This window comes from Myxocyprinus asiaticus, chromosome 13 (genome assembly GCF_019703515.2).
Source record: "Myxocyprinus asiaticus isolate MX2 ecotype Aquarium Trade chromosome 13, UBuf_Myxa_2, whole genome shotgun sequence".
Classification (NCBI taxonomy): domain Eukaryota; kingdom Metazoa; phylum Chordata; class Actinopteri; order Cypriniformes; family Catostomidae; genus Myxocyprinus; species Myxocyprinus asiaticus.
This window is the reverse complement of record NC_059356.1, coordinates 19,075,314-19,100,505: the sequence shown is the minus strand read 5'-3', so window position 1 is coordinate 19,100,505 and position 25,192 is coordinate 19,075,314. Positions and strand designations below refer to the sequence as shown.

The 25,192-nt window shown below is 37.3% G+C and overlaps 1 protein-coding gene across 1 annotated transcript; it reads left to right on the top strand.

Moving 5' to 3' along the window:
* Window positions 1-944: 944 nt before the first annotated feature.
* tmem184a (transmembrane protein 184a) lies at window positions 945-25,157 on the top strand. The gene is made up of 9 exons (XM_051714063.1): window positions 945-1,357; window positions 1,771-2,013; window positions 8,635-8,800; window positions 11,704-11,794; window positions 12,187-12,262; window positions 13,157-13,248; window positions 13,392-13,561; window positions 17,676-17,873; window positions 23,684-25,157. The coding sequence occupies exons 2-9, from the start codon at window positions 1,801-1,803 to the stop codon at window positions 23,914-23,916; spliced, it is 1,239 nt and encodes a 412-aa protein (XP_051570023.1). The 5' UTR covers window positions 945-1,357; window positions 1,771-1,800; the 3' UTR covers window positions 23,917-25,157.
* The last annotated feature ends 35 nt before the right edge of the window (window positions 25,158-25,192 follow it).

Sequence of the window (25,192 nt, the reverse complement as noted above, 5' to 3'; positions counted from 1 at the left end):
TAAGCCAAGTTTTAGTGATCTGTTTTAAGACTGCTATTCTGATTACTCTAAATGTATATTGTTCTGTTTTGTTTCTTAAAGACATGGGGAGTTTACCCAAAATAAGGTTTTCTGGATGGACTAGTGTGCAAATTCATCTGTCTAATCACTTCATTTCAATATATTTGTTTAATTTAGGGCACACATATAGAATATGATTATAATGAGCCTTAATTTCCTCACAGTTTTGCCAACAAGCCCCTTTTACTAAACCATTGTATCTCATTTGTATCTTCTGGGCATATTCTCTCCAAACACTGGAATGAGTGGTCTGAAATGTATTATGTGATATTTCTTTCCAGTCTTGCTTTTTATTTTTAATTCATCCTCCCACGAAATATTAACAATATATTGAATTAATGTTAGAATGAATGGATTAACAGATTAAGAAAGAAGTTTATTTACAAGAAAATTGCTAAAGATCCAGAGTTCTGGCCAAATAAATTAGATGACACATTTAAGTTGGTTAGATATAGGTCTACAAATATGCTATCAATTGTTGACTGACAAAGGAATGGACTCTTTTTCAAACTGATCAAAAAAGCACAACCTTTATCTCTGTGTCTGACAGGGGAGTACCTCCTTGAAAATTTTGCTTGGGTTGGTCCCCCTTGTGATTGTGTTTCACCATTGGTGTGGGGGGCGTCAGAAGTCTTTTTTGTGTTCCTTTTGAATGAGTATTTATGGTTTTGTAGTAGGGAGAGAAACTGGCATGTAAAGTATTTCCTTTATAAAATCATTACATTTTAATTTATACTGGTATGTTTCATCATATTACATTTTGTTAACTGATAGAGATCTAATCTTTAACTGAGAGTGCAGTTTCACAGCCAGAGTCCATTACCTTTGTTCAACAGGTGCTATTCCCTTCCCTTCATGTCACATGACCAATGACTAAAGTCGCACATGACCTGCGTGTGCATCGTGTTCAGACGTGTGTGCACCTGTCTAATTTGATACGGAGCTACGAACTTGTTGATGTGGGATTGAAGAAAGTGATTGTGTGCCTGTGCCTTCACACCGGGATTTTTATCACGATTTATTCGTTTTAATGCTGTTGACTCGAGCGGACCTGTCAATAATAAAACAAGGAAGTAGGAGCTTTACCACTTGGTGTCATTGCACGGGCCATCTCTACCTGTGACTACAAGTCTTATATTAAGCTTTTTAATGCGTGATATTTGCTATGAACTTATTAAGTACAAATGCGGTGTACAGAATTAAGTTACGTTTATAATAATAAAGTCATTTGAGTTTTTGTGGACTATTTGATCGCAGGAAGACTGACACTCTCAAAGGTGGTTTTGACAGTGTCAGGGTAAGTGTTTCAGAAATCTGTCTACACGTCTTGCATTTCTGTGAAAATTGGAAATTTGACTTGATTAGCAGCTTCTTTAATTCAAATAATTAATAAACAATTACTAAAGAAATTGGCAGTACTTTGAAATCTCATAATGATAGGTTTATGAATGTGAATCTCCTTCAAACAGTGTTAGAAGCTTTCAAAATCTTTGTTTTTATGTAGCGTATTTTTTTAATAGTAATAATGTGGTGAATTACCAAGTTACCTCAGTTTGGTATTTTGGTGTACTATACTGTGAGGTTGTAAAATTGATTTTATTTTTAAGTTTTCATGTTAAATATCACAGTTTCATAATTAATTTTTACATATAAATTATATTGAATGATATAATTATTGCCTTTTAATATATATTTTTTGTTTTTTCATAGATAAATTATTCAAGGGCGGCAACTCTCTCAATGGATTTAAATACAAACATGAATGATTCAGTCCCGCTGTCTTCGTACGCGGTGCTGTTGTCAAATGTAACCAACATGTCTAACATGACGGTGATCAGGTCAAGTAATGGGACTGAAGTAGTAGGGGATGACAAGATCTTCCTCAACACCCCCACTGCTCAAGCCTTGTCGGGGATTTTCGTTTGGTCGGCGCTCATCATCACCTGTCATCAGGTAAGCTAATATAGGTGAACAAAATGTCACTAATGTGTTTGACGACAAATAATTCATGGTATTCCTTTTACAGCCAGGCTCTCACACATAACACAATTTCTAGGCCTCATAGCTGCTATACTTAACAGTAACTCTGCTGCTTTTAAACCAGTGCCAGCACAGAACCCTGTGAAAGCCTGTAGAGGCCACGAGGTGAGGAACAAATCTCTGCATTAAATGGAGAGGTGTTGTAGCTTGGGAAAGGCTGGAGGCACTAATAGCCACTGTTCATTCAGAGCGCAGGCAAATAAAAGCAAATTGCCTAGGCGGAGGAAACCCAAGCTTTTACACACTGTCCCCTCCCTCATACGTGACCACAGGCTCATTATGAACTGTGGATCTAGATAACACTGTAATTTCAGAAAGTCTATGCCACACAGTCATAAAACAGCAGCAATAACTATAGCTCCACTCCCTGTGTCCACTGGTTATCGATCATCAGAGATCAATAAATACCTGCCTCTTTGTTCTGGACAGACAGATCTTGTTTTCTTTGCACTATATTATCCATTATCCATTTAGAGCACTGTTAGCCGTCCTTGACCAACCAAAGGTAACTACAGTACTGAGTGGTGCCTGTTCCTAGAGCTGATAAGCATGCAGTGTAAACACAAAATGTAGCTTTAGTGGGCTTTAGTCTGATGATCTAATGTTAGGATACACAACAGATAGGATATGTACACTGATGTGCCATCTGCAAAGTGCAGTTCAGCTTTTGCTCTTTCAATCAAGAGTTCTTTAAAAGTAGCAGGATCTTGTTTTTGAAGTAAACGAGTGCCCTTATTAAACACATCTAACTGTAGATTTTGTGTAATGCTTGGCAATATTTCAAATAGTAGATGCCGATCTGAAGTTTATCATTGTAGTTTAGATATACTGTATTTGTTACAGAAAAACCCTCAGCAGCAGTGTCTTGTATGTTGACATGTTTGAAGTGTGAATGACTGTGAAACTAAAGCAAGACCAACATTTGTGTGCCCAACACTTGTTTATGCAGGAAGTCCTTTTGTGGTCGATGAAAGAGCATCATTCACTAACCTTTACACCAGCTGTATCAGTAAAAGAGATAAGGGCTGTTTTCTTAGCCATCAGACTGGGGTTTGATCATCTCTTTGTAGATATAAATGTTCTTCCATTGCTGAGGGGTGCTTAATTTGCTCAGGTATTTCCCTTTTTTCTTTCTTTTTTTTTTTTTCCACAGATAAAAACAAGCACCATTACGTATCTGCAGGATATGAATGATTTGGCTGGGGCAGTGCCCATTACTTTTTAGCTGCAATAAGATAAAGATGAAATCAGTTGGAGGTGGATGAGTTTTGCAAGTGCAAAATGTAATTGTCAGGTGACGTAGATGCACAGTATGAATATACTTATCATGTGTATCGAATTACCAATTATGTTGGGCAGCATTGTTCACTTTCAGGGAAGGCTGAAATCTAATTTCCCCACTCTTGCTGGTGTATTTCAAATCCACTTTCATTGCAGCCTATATGACCTGTGAATACATTTAATGAAGAATATATTTTTCTCAAGCATCTGTTATGTAACTGAACTACTGGGATTTTACTGGTGGAGATCAGGGGTCTGAAACCATATTTCTTCTGCTCTGAATTGCAATGACTGCTCAGTGTACCTGGTGAACTTCGATTTGATTGCCTCCAAAACATCTTGTGCACCATTCAAAAACCAATACCTCTGAGATACTGATGGTTTTGATGCAGCCCAACAATGTTGGAATGGTATATGGTGACTGGAAATGAGTACCTGTATAGTAGTTTTCCTCTTGAAGCCATAAAGTCATTGTCCCTAAACCTAGCAGAATGACTCATCCACCACCATCTCAACCACGGCTTTGCAAATAGCAGCCTACGAAGGATTGGTGGAGGGTTGCGTGAGGCAGCATATGTAAATCCTGAGGAGGTTAAAGGAGCCCTAAGGATTGTTTTAGTATTTCAGTGTCTTTCTCAGTTTCACTTAAAAGCTTCTCCCGGCAGAGTTTTTTCTTATGCTCTGCATACTAAAGGCAGAAATATAGATTACATTTCTAAAACACCCTGTTCTGAAGTTACTGATTTGCCTGCAAAACTTTACCATCAGTGCCAGGGACTATCAAAGGAGTGTTTGAAAACCTTCTATTTAGAACATAACTACTTTCTGGGCTAGATTTTCTGAAAATTGAAGTGAATTGTTATATATTGCATTGACAAGGCACAAACAGCACCTTGGGTCGGCCTTTTCTCAGCACTCTAGTTTTTACAAGCTTTATGGTCTTTAAGTTGGAGCTACAACTTGTGATACACCGGCCTTTCTGTTGGGGGCCCCGCAGCTCCAAAAGCATTTCCTCTCAGGTTCAGACAGGTTGTAATTAGCTTTGACTCTGTGTCTGCGGCAGCCAGCAGACAGTCAATGGCCAGAGCCATTACACTTAGCACAGCTCTCTCTCACTGTCAGTTCTGCATTATTGAGTTGGGGAGACTATGAACTTATTTCCCCTGCAGGCTTGGGGAAATGGAGGACATCAGTTCAGAGAGTGACTCGCTTTGCTTTTCAGAAGCCCACAAATACATCAGTGGATATACCCGTGGAATGAAGGGCTGAAATAATCTGATTTCAAATGATTGACTGTCCAAGAGTTTAAAGAAGCCATAGAATATTGGCCCCCTTGTAATGCTGGTACATAAAGTTCAAAGGGACTTTAACCCTTTCATATGTACCGTCACACATATGTGACGGTTAATAACCAGGCCCCGCAGAGTAGCGTCACACATATGCGTTTCTGCAACAGCTAGTTACGTTACAAGCTGCTAGATTCAAATCAGCTTTTGCACTGATGCCGGCTGCACTGGTAAGTGCCTGTTATTTATATTTGCTCAAACAGTTGCTCATACAGTCTTCTAAACCACAAAATAAGTTCATTTTATATACATACATCCAACTCGTCACCAAAGAACCAGGATAACAGTTCATAGCTTGTATATGCACACAGCCATCATATCTAAATGCAGTCTTACCATACACGCAGCCACGTATGCTTAGGTGCAGATGCGGTTTTCATTCACACAAACAGCAACTCAAACTGAGTGTGAGATGTCAAACAGTGCATATAGGCAAACCGGACTGCTGATATTTGTTCAGTTGTTTTTTTTTTTTATATAGCTATATATAAACAAAATAAAACAAATACAGTACGGCAGACATAACCCATTTGTTCACGTTTACTATATTATATAAAGTATAAAAAAAAATTATTGACAAGAAATATATTTTTTTAATATAATAAAAAAAAAATACTCATCTGCACTCCACCTCCTCTACCGGTTGTGCAGTGTCATGTACAAAAATAACTCACTCCAGGGGGCACTGCAGGGTAATTTAGACCCTACTCATGAAAAGGTTAAGATCATGGACCGGCATCACGCTTCATAGTGTTTCCAAATGTAGATTGTAAAACAGATAGTGAAGCCTCTAAATTCTGATTGGATAAGCCGTGTTAAAAGCTGTTGTACAATAGCCGACACCTGGGACCACACTTCAGTTGAATTTTTATATTATTGTGATAAGGTAATATGTTGCTTGGAAACTGTAAGCACAGTTAGGCTAATGAACAGGATTACTTGGCAGAACAGTTGTTTATTCTGACTATTATTATTAATAATGAATGTAACTTAATGTATTTATTGAACATTATTTACTTTAAATACTTGTACTTTTCACGTAACATATTGTTTCAAAGTACCAGTAGCTTTACAGAAATGTGCCTTAATACTCCCAGTGTGTAAACAATATCAGCTACATGATAGATCAACTGGGCCACTTTGAGATTATTGACACTGGCGAAAATTGTGCCTGATTGGCAGATTAACGGAGGTTATCATTACACCTGGTGCCACTTCCAAAATCTACCAACAGCCTTGTCAGTGAATAAAACATTGTGGAAAATAAGTCTTTAAGTTTAGCAAGTTTATATCTTTGCTATTTTCAATTGTTTATGTATTTTCTAAATTAGATTGTATATGCTATCATTAAATTGTATTCGGCCATTAAAATCCCAAATCGGTCATAACCCATTCAAACTCATAATCCAGAACTCATTTCGGCTATCTCTTTATTTTGGGTGGTGCCTAACACCTTGTCATAACCCAGTGGTTCTCAATTTGTTTGGTCACAAAAAAAAATGTAATCGAAAATTATTGAAATATACAAGAAAACTGCATTGTCTTTCGACTTTATTCCATAAAAAACATTTTATTTAAAAATACTACGAAAACTAAATGAAAAGTTACACTTCATTGAAAAAGGATGTGAATGAATGAACATTTGTCACAATGAAAAAATAGTTCTGTTATTTTATGCATGCTTTGTGTTACATAAATACATTAAACATTTTAATTATTCCTATATAATTTCAATACATATGAAATTGAATAAAAATTGATACTGCTGCAGGACAAACTGCTGGAGACATTTTACACTGGATAGATATTTTTAATAAAAAATAATAATTGCAAGAATTAATTCCTGTGAATTGAAATCCGTCCCAGCAGTATCTATAAAAGCTTTTTTAAACTCCAGTAAACTTCAGTAATAATAAATTACTGTGATTGGCCCATCCTGGCCAGTGCTGAGAAAAGTAACCGGTACCAAGTGACAGTGTCATCTTCGTGCTGTTTCGGAAGCGGACCTCTGGACAATAATTTACCCCTGATTAATGATACTGAAAAACTTGAATAACCACTGAAATTAAAACAGACCTGAGAACAAAGCCGTCACGTGGTGTCCCTGGGTACAAGCCTAAGCCCACACCAAAAGGTCCACCAACTAACCTTCACACGTTAATATGTTATTGAAGGGCCGATAGCGGTCGCGGAACACAACCTCCGCCAGACGATCAACTGCTCCTGCACAACTTCCCGTCAGAAAATTGCTTCGCACGCACTCACACCCATCTCAAAAAAGTCATTCATATCACTTGTGCCTTAAATTTAAAATATTGTTTTATGCCATTTGATAGTGTTGTGTGAGGAACAGACCGAAATTTAAGTATCAATTAATTTTTTCCCCTATTTGAAACTGGTGCACGTGAGACATCTTTGTTTACATAAGCGTAGCTGTGAGTGCACCTGACACTGACTAAATGCTTTGGGCTGTCCCATGCCCCGCACTTTGGAAACCACTGTCCTAACCAGACGCGACGCAATAAGATTCCAGTGACAAGCAATCTGTCTGTCCACACCAAGTGTGATGCGACACCGCGATATTCATACACTACAATGAGGATAATTGACAGTAAAACGTAGAAAACAGAGCAATCACAGACGGAACAGTATGTTTATTGAACGCAACTCATTTTCTCACATAAGTGCCGTAACGCTTTCCCAAGCCCTAAGGGGATAAATACACAGTCATACACAGGGAAAAGTTACTTTATGAATCGCATCCTTATTCAGTCTGTTACGATTGTTTATGTTCACATGGTACTCTTGTTGTTATTTTGCTGATCTCCACATGACAGGGAAGTGGAGAGAAAGTCAGAATGAGCTGGTATGTCCCCTTCTGCATTTTGAACCGGTGAGTGTGTATGTGTGTGTGAGAGCAACGGCTGAAGAGAGGGAGACCACAAGCACAATATTTGGTAGGTGTGTGACACCCTCAGCCAAAATCAAGTTGTTCTGTGCTGGCTAGTGAGATGCCGGCTTTAATATATTGTAAAAATATAAATTTTAGACCCATTTGTTGACTGCGCTGCTTGACGTTGCAGAAATAGAAACCATTTCAAAAATAGATAGCCCTGTCGCTTGTCGTGTGTCGTGGCTGGTTAGGACAAAAACTCGGATTAACATAGAAAATATACCTTTTATCGTATGTTGCGGCATCGCGTCTGGTTTGGACACAGTGTAAGATCAACCCTAAGATGTGGTACTCTGGTAGCCTACTTGTGACTTGCTTTAATAACAAATCTTGAAATCATTATTAATCGTACTTAATGGATTTTCAGTAATCAAATATGTCTGTATTGTCATTGGTATATTTTATTACTGCAATTTGCAGCTCATTAAGTCCAGTGTTTTAATACAAACTGTACCACACAAAGTGTATCTTAACAGCCAGCTGACATTGAACATTAGTTAACTTTGGTTTGTGTAAATGTTAATATCCTGTCAACTTTAGTGTGCTTAACTGTGTTTTGCACTGCCTTGTTTTATTTGTTCAATTATCCATAAATATACTTTTATAGACTTTTACAGTTATCCAATTACCATTGTCCAACATCACTGGTATAACCGCATACCAGTTCCTGTTAGTCAAACTCATTTCAGGTGTAAATAATGACGTTTCCAAACACCTATTACCACAGTGGTGCCAGATGATTCATAATTTTCATGTTTTCTTGCCACCATTTGACCTGCTGCGCAGCTTGCTGCTCCAGTGCACATCTTAATCACTGCATTTCACTATTTTCGCTTGGGGTCAAAGAGAGAGAAAAACATGCCAGATTTGTTGTAATTTATTATGAACTGTCAAATTGGCAAAGTGCAACTGAGCCCATTTTGGTTTTGCTTTACAGAAATCTTTGTCTTTTAGATCTACCTGCACCTGAAGTCTTACACGGTGCCAAATGAGCAGCGCTATATTATCCGGATCCTCTTCATCGTGCCCATCTTTGCTTTTGACTCCTGGCTCAGCCTGCTGTTCATCAGTAATGACCAGTATTACGTCTATTTTGATTCTGTTCGAGATTGCTATGAAGGTACAGTAAATGGGTGCCACCCAGGATAAGAAATTAATTAATAATATCAATGAAAGTGACAAAAATGCCCCTGTGATGGATTCGTCTTTTTTTGTATTTTTAATATGATATATTTTATTATTATTATGAACATCTGATATAATTATTAATATTGTAATGTAGGAGTAGTTGTGCTGTGCATATATAACATAAAATATGAGTTGAATTATATTTAAGTATTTGATATAAAATTATGACACTATATTTTTATATGGTTAAAAAAATATGTCCTCAAATTATTATTATTATTTTTTTTTATAAAATCCAGTGCAGCCCTGCTCTTACCCCCCACACCCACTGGGCGTAAGATTACTCAGCCCCAATATCATAGTGCCGGTATGACGTGTGCTGTTGTTGGAAGTCTGGCCTGCAGTAAGGGAGGAGAGCCTGCTTTACAGAACATGGGTAGCAGGTTTCATAGACTGTAACAGATACAGAATCGCTGTAACTGAACAAACCTGTTTGTTGCGTCACAGTTAACCATTGTGATGAAAAAAGGAGGACTAAATGTCTCTATCATCCTTGCAGGCCTATCCCACTACTTTTAGACAATAAAGTTTTGAAGCATTGTTTTTACTCTTTTATTTAAGTTACATGGGGAAATTCCTGTGTGGAGATTCATATCATGTTTTGTTTTACTTTTATCTTAAATAGTAAAAGAGTATGCAAATTACGCTTTGAAATTAATGACTGCAACAGATTTGTATTGCTTTACTATCTAAATATGTAGCTGTAGTTTGAATTGCACTATAAAACTTTTCAACTGCACTATAAGTTAACACATTAAACATAGGGAAGGTGAATTATAACATTGTTAAATGAGATCTTAGACGAAAGAGTTGTTAAATGATTTATTCCATTGTAAGTGTAAAGATATTGAGTTCCAGTGTAACGACTCTTACCAGATGCAGAAGCTAATAACTCTTGCAAACACTGTAAAAAAATAAAATAAAAAAAATAAAAAAAAACTGAGATCTTACCTAACATTAGCTGCAGCTAAGCTGTCTTTAAATAGCAGGCCCAGATTAAAGGAATAGTTCCCCCAAAAATGAAAATTCTCTCATTATTTACTCAACCTCATGATATCCCAGGTTTGTATGATTTTCTTTCTTCAGCAGAACACATTTGAAGAAAATTAGAATGTCTTAGCTCAGTAGGTCCTTAACATGCAAGTGAATGGTGATTTCTCTTTTGAAAGTCCAAAAATCACAGGCAGTCAGCATAAACATCTTCCATACGACACCAGCTGTTAAATTAATGTCTTCTAAAGGGACACAATCGCTTTTGGTGCGAAATAGATAAATATTTAAGTACTTATTAAAACTCTAAATTATGCTTCCTTTCTGCAGCGGTATGCGCGCGTGATGTAATTGCATTTGCATTTGAAACGCACGAGAACTGACAGCCACAGCCGGAAAAGCAGCGCTGTTTACAAGTGAGGAGGAGGAAGGCTGTACAGTAGTTTGGTTGGTTTTGGTTTAGATCTGTATTGATCTGTTTCTTTACTCACAATGTTGTGTTTGTGTGCTTATCGTGGATGTCTCAACCGAGTGGAGAATGTGAGATTACCTCGGTATCCATTGGAAACGTGAACAAGTCACACGAGACCGCTTGAACTTCATCCTCTCCTGAAGCGTTGGATTATAGTTAAAAAAGTACTTAAATATTGATCTTGTCGCTTTAGAAGACATTAATTTAAACGCTGGTGTCGTATGGATGACGTTTGTGCTGACTGTATGTGATATTTCGACCTTCTAAAGAGAAATTCGCCATTCACTTGCATTTTAAGGACCTACTGAGCTAAGAAATGTTTCTATTGTTTCTTCAAATGTGTTCTGGTGAAGAAAGAAAGCCATACACACCTGGGATACCATGAGGGTGAGTAAATAATGAGAGAAATTTCATTTTTGGGTGAACTATCCCTTGAAGATGGATTTTCTTGATACAAAAACAACTCGTATAGGGCTGTCACAATTATGAAATCCGGCTGACGATTATTATCAAAGAAGTAATTGTGAATATGATGACGAATTATCTGTATTAGGGCTTTCACAATTATGACAATTTATTTGTTATACAAATTATCATACTAAATGTGTGTGTGCTTCATACACCTTAAGAAGTCCTTTGTTGATATTTAACATGGAATCATATAATAAACTAAGGATATATTATTTCTATTAAGGCTTTAAAAACTTTGAAAATATTGCAGATCTAAATATTTACAAAAACATTAAATGTCTCATTTTGATCAACTTTAGTCTTGATCCATTTTACATTTACACCTTAGTTTTTGGAACCCAGTGAACCTGAATAGCTATTAAAGTATAATATTATAATGTATTAAATAATGTAATAGTAAAATATTTGTGTCCTAAATTCTGCACTTTCACATGTTATTTTAAGGCTTCCTGATTAAATCCCAGAGGCACGAGCCCTTATACATTAAATAACAGTATGTGAAACAAAGGTTAAAGTAAAGTGAAACTGGAGCACTCAAAATCGTTGGGAGATTGCCGTGAACATTTGCAGACGGCGCATGCATCAGAGCGCTTCAAAAGGTTAATGTTCATTCATTCATCAGGAGTGGAGTAAATTTTTTGAGAGCTCACATAATGCAATAACACCGGAAAATAAGACACGTGACATTCAAGGCATTTCTATATACACTATTTGCTTAATTTGGAGAGTAAAATGTGATTGGAATTTGAAGTGCACAATAATCGCAGTTATCTCAAATAATTGTGGTTAGATTGTGGTTTGCTTATTGTTTAAATCACTCACTGCAAATTGAATGTGGTTCAAGTTAAGCAGTCATGTATGATTGACCATATTGACTGTTTTTCTCTATTTTCTTGTTATAGCATTTGTGATATACAACTTCCTAAGCCTGTCTTTTGAATACCTCGGAGGTGAGAGTGCTATCATGTTGGAAATAAGAGGGAAGCCTATTCAGTAAGTGTCCTCATGTTTCTTTTAAAACTCCTAGGCTCTTTTGCAAGAATATGATCCAGTGATGACATTTTTCTTAACTTTAACTGTTGTTGTCATGGTAACCAGTGGGTTAGAGAGAGAACAGACTACCAAATGATGGGATGAAGAGGGGGGAAATTGGGGTTACGAGTCAAAGTCCAACTCATGAGCACCATGGCAGAATGTGCCAAAGTTTTTGTGCTAATCACTAGGTCAAGGCTCTGACAACATTGTCTATCATTAGGGCAGTATGTGCAAAATAAATTTACATCTGGCTGCTTCTATAAGATGCATTATAAGGAAGTAGGAGATATGTTCATCAAACTAAAATAGGTTTAACCTTCCAAATATTCCTCCTCTTGTGCCTCTTACAGGTCGAGTTGTCTATATGGCACGTGCTGCCTGGTAGGAATAAGCTACTCCATTGGGTTCTTGAGGTTCTGCAAGCAGGTTTGTTCCCCTTTTTGTCTCTGAAATCAAAAACAGCATCTATACATGACATAGGTCTCATATTCCACTCTGTTTTGGCCTGCAGTTGTATTGAAACATGCAGTTAACAGTATATATAAATAGCAAGTATGTTAGTATATGTTAAAAGAGGGTCTGAAGTCTCCTAAACTTTGACCTACCTTTTCTACCTGAATTGTTGTGAAGTGGCAGCTGCTATCATTGTAATGTCTGCTTTTCCGAGGAGCTACAGGGGTTAAAGTAGGAGTAAAAACAGTAGGAAGCAGGTGCAAGAAGCTCGATAATAAACGCAAAAAATAGCTGTCGCCTTCAGCCCGATGCTGTCTGTGCAAGCAGCTGAGAAAGCCGTTTGCACATAATACTGATGGAAATTGGATTTGAGAGCCCCGTCCTCAAAAGACTGGAAAGAAGGTGAATTCAACTTTTTATAGAAAGTGGAATTTGAAAAAGCATGATTCTGTCTGACTGGACACCCATATGTGGGATTTTTGAAGCATCATCTTGCGATATATCAGACTGCTGCTGGGACAGAGCACACTTTAATTATTTTGAGACAGGTTTTTAGACTGTTTATAAGTCAAGCAGCTGATTCCTACTTGGATGTAATGAAGTTGGGGAACAAATCTTCTCTATGCTGTTCTCAATGAGTGGATTTGTCAATCATGTCAAACTTTTGTGTTGATTTAGCAAGCACTTCCTGTTAAAAATAAGTATGCAACATTACACCATTTTTTTTTATTTTTTTTAATTATTAGAAGTCCTCTGTCATACAAACTATTTTAGGACACCCATGTTGACTTAAAAGCACAAAAATATTTTCAGTCAGAGGTGCTTCATCAATACTCGCATGCTTCTGTCGTTAATGTTGTCATCCAGGCCACGCTTCAGTTCTGTGTTGTAAAACCCATCATGGCTGTCATCACCATCCTCCTCCAGGCGTTTGGAAAATATCACGATGGAGATTTTAAGTGAGCAGCCCTGTCATTCATTCATCTCATGTCAACACATAATAATAACACAACTTCCGTCTTCGCATTCTGACAAGATGTAAAATGATGGCTATTTTTTAATGCAGTGTGTTTAATTGCTTGTGTTTTTTCTCTTTGTATAGTGTAACGGGAGGTTACCTCTACATTACCATCATCTACAATTTCTCTGTCAGTTTGGCTCTCTACGCCCTCTTCCTCTTCTACTTTGCCACAAGTGACCTGCTGAGACCTTATGAGCCTGTGCTCAAGTTTCTTACCATCAAATCCGTCATCTTCCTCTCTTTCTGGCAAGGTGGGTCACTCAGCACACCCAGGGATTTGTTGTGTTCCTAAACGAGACATTACATTACAGTTTTGTTTTTTTATTAGGGCTGCCCCCGATTTTCTTAGTTGACTAGTAGTCATTAGTTTAAACCATTAGTCGACTAGTAGTCATTAGTTTAAGCCATTAGTCGACTAGTTGCGCGTTTATGATATTAATTTAATTAAATATATATATTTTGGGGGGCATCAGAAAATGGTTTGAGTTCCAGGGCTGAGAAAGAATGTTTTAAGTAACATTGCTAACACTGTTATACATTACAGAGAAATACTAAACCGTAATATTGAGCCTTTAAAATATACATTTTACAAGCGCACGCACGAAGAGAGCCGCAGTGACACCGGCAAAAGCAATAATGATTCTGAATGTGTCAGAAAAACCAGCAAGCAGTCTGAACATTTTGTTAATTTATAGAGAGAAATGCACATTATGTTTGTGCCGACAGACGATGATCTCGAGGATCGACGATGGTCAGAGTGATAGCCAATAGCTGATGCCTTTGAGATGTCAAGACGATATTTGGCTCGTTTTCCCATTAATGTAGGCTATTAAATAATTATTATTATTAGGCTATTATTATTATCAAATTAATATTACAAATAATTTGCCCGTAAAGACACAGACACGCGCTTGAAGAAACACACTTTATTATATTATTAAGAACAGATGACAGAAAAGCCATCTATGTGCATGTATGACACGCTGTTTGTACAGAAGTGTGCAGTCTCGTGGAACACGTGCATGTAAAAGGTTCTCACTCTTTGTTTCTATCTTATGATTTTTTTTTTTTTTTTTTTGCAAGAACAGTATCGTCTGAGTGCTGCGAATGACCTCATTGTGACCAACTCTGCAGTCTATACATCTGTGATTAAATCATAAAATAATACAAAAACACGTTCACATCGAACCATGATTTATATTTCAGTGATTATCATCATTATAATTATTATTTTTACATTTATAATTGTTTTTATGTCTTCATTTGTGTAAGTAATTTTCTGCCTGCATGTTTAGACGGATTCTTGACTGACGGTAAATTGAAAGGTGGTTACTTATATATATACAATTATTATTATTTTTACTTTACATAATTATTTTAATTGCTTTTTCATTTCGTTTGTAGTGCAGTTTGAATTTAGAAATTTTGATTTAAGTTTTTCATTTTTTAAATAAATTAATTTAATTTTCAATGCAAAATTACTAAAGCAAGAATATTCACTGATCCCTCAGCCTAGGGGTTGCCAATGTAATTTGATATATACATACACACACACACACACACACACACACATACATACATACATACATACATACAGGGTTGGGAGGGTTACTTTTGAAATGTTTTCCACTACAGATTACAGAATACATGCTGTAAAATGTAATTTGTAACGTATTCTGTTAGATTACTCAAGGTCAGTAACGTATTCTAAATACTTTGGATTACTTCTTCAGCACTGGTAGATTTTGTCATTTGTTTTGACTATAAAAACTCTGCCAGTACAGTAAGACAAAATATATATGTTATAAATACATTCTCTGAAAAACCTAAATATCTTGTGCGGTGTTGTTTCTAAAACAAGATAAATCTAACTGATCTTGTTTTAAAGATTTTTAGATATTTTTACAGGAAAACAATACAGAAATTATTATCGAGAATATGATTTTTGCCCTAATATCAAAGGTCTTACTAGAAAAAGAAATTATGATCCAGCATGAATTTTCTTGATGAAAATTTGATCGTGCCTGGTAACGTGCATGTAAAATGGCTAGAAATAGCATTTTAGCTTAGCATAAGCTGACAATTTACACAAGGTTTATTTCTATTTCTCCTGCTCCAAACTTACTTCAAACTTACTTCTCTGTCTGCTCGTATGAATGTAACACATCATAAGAAAGTGTTTCACCGCTGTTCAAATGCACTCTGGATTGCATCATTTATATGTATAAATGTTTTCCATCTGAAAGGACTAAATATTAAATGAAACAAATGACAATAAAATGCAAAGTAATCTCTTCAGTAATTAAAATACTTTTTGAATGTAACTGTATTCTAATTACAAATGATTTAAATTGTAACTAGTGGAATACAGTTACTTATATTTTGTATTTTAAATATGTAATCCCGTTACATGTATTTCATTAATCCCCAACCCTGTATGTATATATATATATATGTATATATGTGTGTGTGTATATATATATATATATATATATATATATATATATATATATCGTGAAGGAGGGAACAAAACAAATTTATTCACACACATGATGTATTTTCCCGGACAACGAAATACCCGACCAGTAGAGAATGCACAGATGAAGTTCTTTGCCAGAGAGATGTTGACAACTGTTGTAAAGCCATCTTTCAAAAAGTTGAACAACACACATTTTAACTGCACTTAATTTTTTTCCAGTTTCATTTGAATTTTTAGTTAAAATAAATAAAGTTCAAAGTTTGAAATCAAGGGGTCTTGCTTTATTGTGTAGGCTTAACCTTAACCCTGCTTAACGAAAATTACCCCATAGTACCTCCTAGCGTCCAACCAGCTGTAATACAAGTTAGTCGGTTTCCTATGGAGTTCATTTTTTTTCTGCAATCAACCGACCAATCAAAACTTGGTCGATCAAGACTCTTCTCATCAACTAATGTTTGGTCGACTATTAGAGGGCAGCCCTATTTTTTATGAATGTTTAACAGCTGGATGTGTCATTATTGGGGCTGTCATTAGATTAAAATCCTTGATCGTCATTTAATTGAATGGTTTCATGATTTATTTTGGCATCAGCATTATTAATCTCAAATTAATGCATCACATTTGGGATATAAAATACATATACATAAATTCTATCCAAAATGCATTCACTTCCTCTTTTGAGAAAAAAACAAAAAACATTAATTGAAGACGTTCGCCACTAGCCTGTTGTGTTTTTGTACTTGTTCAGCTTCAATAATTAAATTTGGGCCAGCTAACGGTGTGTGTTCCATCTGTTGATTCACAAAATCTGATTTATAAATAAGGAAGCTGTTAAAGTTTTTCTCCATTATATACTGATCATTGGCATCGTTGTTTGTTTGTGTTGAACATATATTAACATCTTAAATTCAACAACATTAATCTTAAAAGTTAACATTAGGCAGCCCTAGTCAGTATATGTGACCTGCTCCATTCTCCACACTTTGAGTTGTATGCTATAAAGAAAAATAAAGTCTCAGCCAGCATATAAAAAAGAGAGAATGTACAGTCAGACGTTGTTATTGCAAAATAAACCCGACAGGGTGCATCACACTGAGGGGGTTTATATTGCGAAAACAACCGACTGACTACATTAGCCCGCTTATTACACAACTACTAACCAAATAAATAAATATATGGACATGAAACATTGATTTGCATTGAAATTATGTAATTATGTGAGAAGTAATAAATTGCGGAAAAGCTGAAATCCAACTCCGGTTTGCATTAGAGTTCTGTTGACCTTTATTTTGTGATTTAATTACCATCTGACTGCTTATTATGCTTATTACATTAGCTTACTTGAAGAGATCTCACAGTGATCCGAGGAGCAGGAAAGATGGCTCCCAATACTTGGATGAGGAACACATTTTGAGCTCTATGCACTTTTTTTTTTTTTTTTTTTTTTTGCATACTGATAATATAACTGTTTGTACTCCAAACCTTTGCTAAGATATTATAATTTATTACGTGGCTCTCTGGAATACTCAATTCTGATTGGTCATTGGTGTCATAGAGCGGTCTGATACATGGATGTGCGGTTGTTACTGAGAAATGTCAGACCGCTAGATGGCACCATTGACCAATCAGAATAGAGTATTTCAGAAAACTGTTTAATAAATGATAATGTCTTGGCAAAGGTTTGGAGTAGAATCAATGTGCATAAAAAATTGTGCATAAATCTCAAAATGTGTTTCTGGGTCAAAATGACTCAAAATGGAGTAAGTCTTTAGAACTGATATAATACACACAGTATATGTTGAAATTCTCTAGCTTATATGACATTTATTTTTGAATTATTATTTGTCCTAAATGAATGCAAGGGTTTTTGTTTCTCTTCATCTCAGGTATGGTTCTGGCAATCTTGGAGCGTTGTGGTGTGATCCCAGAAGCTCTGGTCATCGATGGGCATGAGGTGGGTGCTGGCACAGTGGCAGCTGGCTGGCAGAACTTCATAATTTGCATCGAGATGTTCTTTGCCTCCATCGCTCTCCGCTACGCCTTTACCTCAAGTGTGTACCGCGAGAAGAAGAGTCAAACACCAGGTTAGGATTCTCACAAATCTGACACTTCCGAAAAACTCAACAGAACTTTTTAACTTGTTGTTTAGAGGAAAGTTAAGGGGATCTTAGAAACTCTGTGAGGCTTTATGAGGCAACTGAATGTTTTCTTCCTCGGGAGGGTTATGACTCAGAGTTCAGAGGAATGCTGGAAAACTCAACTCACACCAGCAAGATGAAGAGCTTCAAAACTCCTGTGTGCTGAGAAACTCAGACCTGTGGCAGGTCGAATGATGCCATTTTGTTTGAAAAACAAGAAACTGATCTATCTTCAGCTGGTGTTTTTCTTGTTTGGTAAAACAATATGCCAAGTTAAGATCACCCCAAAAAACAGAAAGCTTTCTCCATTTAGTTTTCAGTTTATTTTCCTGGAATATCCATCTATTGGCTATGTTTGAAATGGCATACTACTATACCACACTATTTTAGGAGTATGTGAGTGTATACTGTGCATAGCATGTGAATTTTCTCTATGGATAGTAAAACCCTTACGGCCTGCTACATTTCCCAAAATGTGCTGGTTCGCAGCAATTCAATGCACTCAACTTGACCTTTTTTCAGTCTGCTTAATGAACCGAAAGCAATTTTAACCATTATTTGTAGTTATTATTTGAGTTTTTACACAAAGTGAGATCAAAAATACAAAAGGACACAACTCACTGAATTTAACATGCTTTTCATAGTGAGGTCATGAGACAACTTTGTAGCATACTACAGTTTGAAGCATTTAATGCTGCATATTATGTGTACTGTTTCACAAATTACTAAAAAATAGTAGGGAGTACACAGTACACTGCCAGTATCCATTCTGAACATAGCCTAATGGCTATAAAAGCTACCCTCCATGCTTAACAGATTAGTAATATTCTTCCACTTGTGGTTTTCAAGGTGGCATAGAAAATTTATATTTCAATTTCAACCAATTTAAGTTGTAATGCCGGCGTTGCTGTTGAATGTTAAAAGCTGCATTAGATTTGTTTTCTGATTTAAGAAGTCTGGATGAAATATAACTCGACTGTCAATCAGATATCCTTATGTCAGTTTGAATGTTAATTTTCTATCTCAGTGCAAGGTCTTTCATCGTGTGATGTACAGTTGCAATCTAAATTATTCGACCCCCCCCCCCCCCCCCCCATGACAGTAAGGATTTACAAAGGTAAGCTTTTCTGATGACCCAGAATTTTTATACTTTACATCTATATCAGTTGAGTGACACATTCAAAGTCATATATAACCTAATATTTCTAAATAGCAGGATTTTTAAAAATACAGCCATGTCATAATTATTCAACCCATATTGCATGTAGCTGTTTCTTAATTTTGTTTAAAAACAATTACTTGTGTAAACTTAAAATTTAAGTTTAGCGTTGTAAGCAAAAATGTATTTCTATGCCAAACATGCAACTAAAAACAAGCTGTCTCAAAAGTTATTAGAGGAGATTATTTCATTACACAAGAAAGGGTCATGGCTAAAAGTACATTTCCAAGGCACTTCAATTTCCAATAGACAAAGTTGGCAGCACCATTCATACATTTTTTTTTTTAAATATGGTACAACAGAAACCTTCGTGGGGTGTGGAAGAAAGCAAAACTTAACCAAGGGAAATGTTGACTTGAATATTCAAGAAGTAATAGGAAAGACCTGTGGAGTCCTGGAAGAAGGTTTTATAGACGTATGACACTAAACTGAAAATGAGTTTTAGACCCATGGGTCAGCAGTACATCTGGAGTGAGATGACAAGGTGATGACAAGAACGACACCATCCCCACAGTCAAGCATGGAGGTGGGTCAGTCCTGTTATGGGGGTGTTTTGTGGCTGCAGGAAACTGCTATCCTGACTATGTGACTGACACCATGGATTCTTTCAGGTATCAGGCCAATTTGGCATGAAAAATGTGATGTAAATTGAAGCTCGTGATCACTGGACTTTCCAGCAAGACAATGACACCAAGGATACATCCAAGTTGTTCAAAATCTGGTTCAGGGATAGGTCATGGAATGGCCTTAAATGGCCCTTTCAGTTCATCATTAAAATCCCATTGCAAACCTTTGTTGGGATTTCAAGGTAGCAGTGGCAGCATAGAAACCAAAGAATGTCAATGAGCTGGAAGCTTTTGCTCATGAGAAATGTGTAAAATTCTAATAGAGAGGTGTCCGAAGCCTGAGAACACTTACCTGAAACATTTATTTGATGTTATTAAGGATAAAAGATGCTCCACAAATAATTGACTCTGGGGGTTTAATATTTTTGACATAACATTTGTGGAAAGAATTGGTTATTTTTTATTTTAAAATTTGGGTAAACTGAACTCTTTGTTCTCAAAATCTCTCAAATGTGTATTAAAAACTTAACTTGACTGTTTACTGAGGTTTTAGTTGATGTGTTTTAATTCACATCACCAGAACGTATTGCTGGTCAGGGGGGTTGAATAATTTCTATTGCAACTGTAGTAGGTGTATAACAGCATATTACTTGATAGTTGTCATTATGGATCATGTGGCCTTCAAAAATGTTCAGAACCCATTTGTTTTACTAGGCATGTATCGATATGACTGTTGTGTTTTCAACCCTCACTAAACACCGAGGTCAAAGGGTAAAGCCTATACTATTTTTTTTTTGTTTTTTTTTAAACTTTAGCTATTGAAAAAAGCCTAAACATACTTTATGCAAGTACCAGGATGCAGGCACTTCTAGCTACGCAAGCTCAATTTCGTGCATTGTTGCATTCCAAAACGTGCCAGACCGCAATTCATAACAAAACGCAAGCGCACGTTGCATTCTCAACGTTGCCACAAATGGTGCTGTATAGAGGGGACTGTAGTGTGAATGGTCCTTTTCTGTGGTGACATTTAGCTTTTAAGTCAATTACTGTGGCATTGCACCAATTTGAAGAGAATATTGTTGAACAAGTAATTTAAGGTCAATATATTATTACAACTTATCTGAATAATAATGCATCCAGTTTAATGCAGGCTGGTCTCATGACATTTACGTGAACATGACAACATTTTTGCAATTCAAAATTTACGTGCTGTATATCATGTTTGGCTGCAGGTTTTCAGTGAAATGTCCAGCTGGGGGCGCCAAAAGCAAGTAAAATTTTGTCGTATTCAGACGCTGTTTTAAGGTGAATTTTAGATGGATGTTTTTAAAACATACCTCCCTAACCTAAAACTTTTGCCTTAACCTAACCATTAGTGTTTTAAAATATATATGAAAAGTTAAAAAAGACATCCTTACCTTATCAATGCCTATATCTAACCATTAGTGTTTTCAAAATGCAGAAGCGAAATGAAAAAGCACATTTTCTGAAGCAGCCATCTCATTTCCTGCTGCTTCTATGACTCAATGTCAAGTGTCAGCTTGAGTTCATGGCTGGACTTGAACCGCGGTCCTCCGACTCTAAGGGTGTACTCAAACTAGGCAATCTGTACTGTGCCCAAGCATGTTTGACCCCCAAAGTCCAGTTCATTTGACTAGCGTTATCGCTCCATACCGTGCCCTGAACCATGCCTTGGCCCACTTGAAGAGGTGGGCTTGGGCACGGTTCAGTTGGCTCAGGCACAGTACACATCTAGTAAGATCGCTAACCGTGACCGAGCACAGAACTCGAAACATGACGTCAATGATGCGACTGGGCAAAGGGATCACTTTGGTCTGTTGCATAGGTGCAGTGTTTACTGGAAATTTGGGCAGATGAGAGTATACAGGAACATCTGGATACAACACACAAGAACTATGAGATATTTGGTAAAATTTGCAACTATCTTCGTGCTTGTGGATACCAAAGAACCATTGAGCAATGACATGACAAGCTGAAAAAAGTACGGTTTCAGTATCTGAAGGTACGGAATGCACTCTAAATCTGGCAGCTCGTTGGACGAAAAGGATAAATTCCAGTGGTACGATGCTGTCGACAATTAGGCATGTGAGAAGGCCATGTGTCACCGTGCTCCAAATTACTCAAAATAAGCCACAAAGTAAGTAAAGTTACAATGATGGACTCCATTGTGCTCTATGAGAGTGCTTTTCTTCCTGTTTTCTTCAAAACAAAAAGTTGCATCGTAATGATGCTAGCGTGGAACATTAAGTGCAGTGTGAGTGCAGGCCAGCGGGGGGGGGACAATCGTGCTTTGGCTCGGTACAAGGCAACCGTGCCTAGTGTGAGTACGCCCTAAGTGCAACACCCTATCAGATGAGCTATTGTGCAAGCTAATTGTGTTGGAATAAGTGTATGAGTAGGTGAGTCTGTAATAAGAGCATTAAAATAGATGTGTTTGAGTAAAAGTGTGTGAAAATCAGTAAATAGCAGGGTCTGAGTAATAGAGAGAAAATAAGTATTTGTAAAATTATAATCAGCCATTTAAATCATGATTTGAGTGAAATTGAATAAAACGCACAGATGTTGTAGCGGCTCTAATGTTCATTTCTCTTGGAAACTGCAGGTAATTGTACCTGGAGACATTTAACAAGTTTTGCAAAAATGTATATAGTCACATTTACCCTATGAGACCAGGTTGGTTTAATGGCACAGAATTTTGAAGGTAACCATTGCCCCCTTGAGGACTGAGGTTTGTTACCGCCACAGAAACGCAAGAATATATGATAAGCTTGTTCAGTCAGACAGCACATCGGCAATGCTTTTGCCAAGCTCTCATATTTGTGTATGCGTACTTGTCTAAAGTAAGTTTCTGGCCTAGAAGGTTGCGACTGTGTGCACTGTGCTCTGCTGAAGCCTGTTAGGCAGTGCAACCTTACAGGATGGCCTTTTTTGCCGAGCAGACCAGCTGTGGAAAGAAGCTCAGGATAATATGCTGATCTAGATTTCTCACCCTTGGGGCCAGGTCCCAAAACACCAATCTGCTCATCCTCAAACAGACATTTCTCCAGTTTAGGGTTTACCACAGCAATCATACTGTTTTCAGGCCAGTTGCTGCAGAACACACATCCCTACAAGCTGTGTTAAACTATTTCTTAGACGGGAGGTCGGAAACTTGTGCGCCTCTTGTGGCAGCCTGCTGTCACCTCTGTCCAGGCTCTCATCCATCAACCACAAGGCAAGATGCAGTTTGCTGGAACTCATCATATTGCTGTATATCAGGCTGTACTCTGTAACCTCATTTAATTCATCCACAGCTGAGACAAATATGGGAACTGTGGGACTGTGAATTTCTTTCCGATGTGCTGGCTCTGCCTCTCCAGCTTCTAGTAGATAAATTAACCAGGAGAGTGATTTGGAAACCACATTAGTGGAGCAGAGAAGCACATTGCTAGTGCCGTTTTATCCCGCTTTCTATTTACAAACAACTGGGTAGGACCTTGGCAGTGCCCATGGTGACATGCTCACAAGAGTGAGGATAATAGCAAGATTGCATTGGTTGGAATGTCAATGGTTGGTTGCAGATTGTGCAATCCAGATGAATGACATACCTCAAAAATCTGAAATATGACAGTTCTGCTTTGTGTCGGTATGTGCATGTTGTTTATTGTTCATCAAGGTTAATGTTCCTTTGAAATCGGGTACAATGTCTATATTAGGTGCGTCTTTCTGTTGAGTTCTTTGATTCTACATTGGTGCAATAGATCTGGCATGGGCTCAGATGGTGACCTCATTATATACTGTTGGGTTTTAGTAATTATCATTTATGAAACTTCATCTTGTTTCCTTTGTAGGAACATTACATCTCATCTCAAGTTTCAAAGCATTTGGATTTCCTCATTTGTAGGCTCAAATGCGAACACAAATAAATCAGATGATATTTGATGCCTTTTTCCATTGTTTTGTTTTTGTAGAGAACGTAGCACCAATGCACAGCATATCCAGTGGCTTGAAGGAGACCATTAACCCTGGAGACATGGTTCAGGACGCAATCCACAACTTCTCGCCGGCCTATCAACAGTACACCCAGCAGTCCACCCAGGAAGTAGTGCAACCCAACATGAATGGCAAGGCAGGAGTCAGTGCCTCCAAGAGTTCAAAGAAATCTGACAAAGTGATGCTGATCGACACGGATGATGAGTTCTAGTGCCCTGATCTTTCTATTTATTTAATCAAAACATGAATGAATCTGACTTTTTCTAACTCCAGTGAGGACACTAATCATGTAAATCTGTGCATGATTCATAATATAAAAAAGAGAGAGAGAGAGAGCTCTTAAAATGGATAATCAGAATTGAACAGTTTGGATGAAGGCTGTGCCAGGGAGGAGTTATTTTCCAACGCTCTCTGCTCATTGTAGTCCATGAGCTCATCCTGTCCTGATCCGTTGTAGCGGTGGATGATCTGGCTCTGTAATGGAGATTCCCCTCTGATTTCGACCTGTTCTAAGGAATGACTGATAAACGTGAGGCGGTAAGACAGCATGAATCTGGAACTGACACTAGGGAGCCAGTCTTGCATCTGCCCGTTTTAAAGTATTTGCTCAGCAGCTCTCTGCTGGGTCTCATGACAAATTGAACCAGCTCTCAAAGACGCCCAGGCTTTGGAGCTCGCACTTCAAACTGTTGTCTGCAGTTCTTTGAAACCTTTGTATCAATCACGCCACATGGACAAAGTGGGAGGCTGAGCAGTGCCTCTGCTTGATTTGGAGGTTCATTAATTTTCACACCATGCCTTCAAAGTGTGTAAGATCTGATACAAAAAGATGAGTCTCCACTATCATCGTGTATTTTAATTGCAAAATAATTCGTATTCAATTCGGGACTGAGGACCCTCATAGTCACAGGGGCCTATTGAGGGGGCCTTGCATAAGCTGTGTGGGCCACATATTCAAGCTTATATTAAATATTTTTCAAAGTAGATGGGCCACAAGACCTTGCAGCCCAGGGCCCTCCCAGGTCCCTGGTAGTCAAGGGCCCCTGCACACTGGCCCCATTGGTCCGGTCTGTAGTTCACCTATGCTTAAAAAATCTGGACTACACAATTTAACAACCTATGCAAGAGGTTGAGATTCCACTTTTATCCATTAAGGAGCCATGTGTGTCTTCTTCAAAGGAACGTTAGGAGCAGGCATTACATGCAACTCATCAGTCTGAGTTTGTCTTGTGCCAGTGGTTGCTGCCTTACAGATGTGGGAGAAGAAAGTGATGTAATATACAGTAGTCAAGTCACGAATAGTGTGTGAATCGGAGTATAATATCCAAACCTAGTCATGTTATCAGACAATGAATGTTAAAGGGTAACTGAATACTGATATTTTGGCTACCTGCTCATGGTTTTGTTTACTGATGAAATCTGTTCTCATAAGAAATAAATGATGAAAGGGAATGATATTTGAGTTTCTTTTGTAAGCATCATTTCTG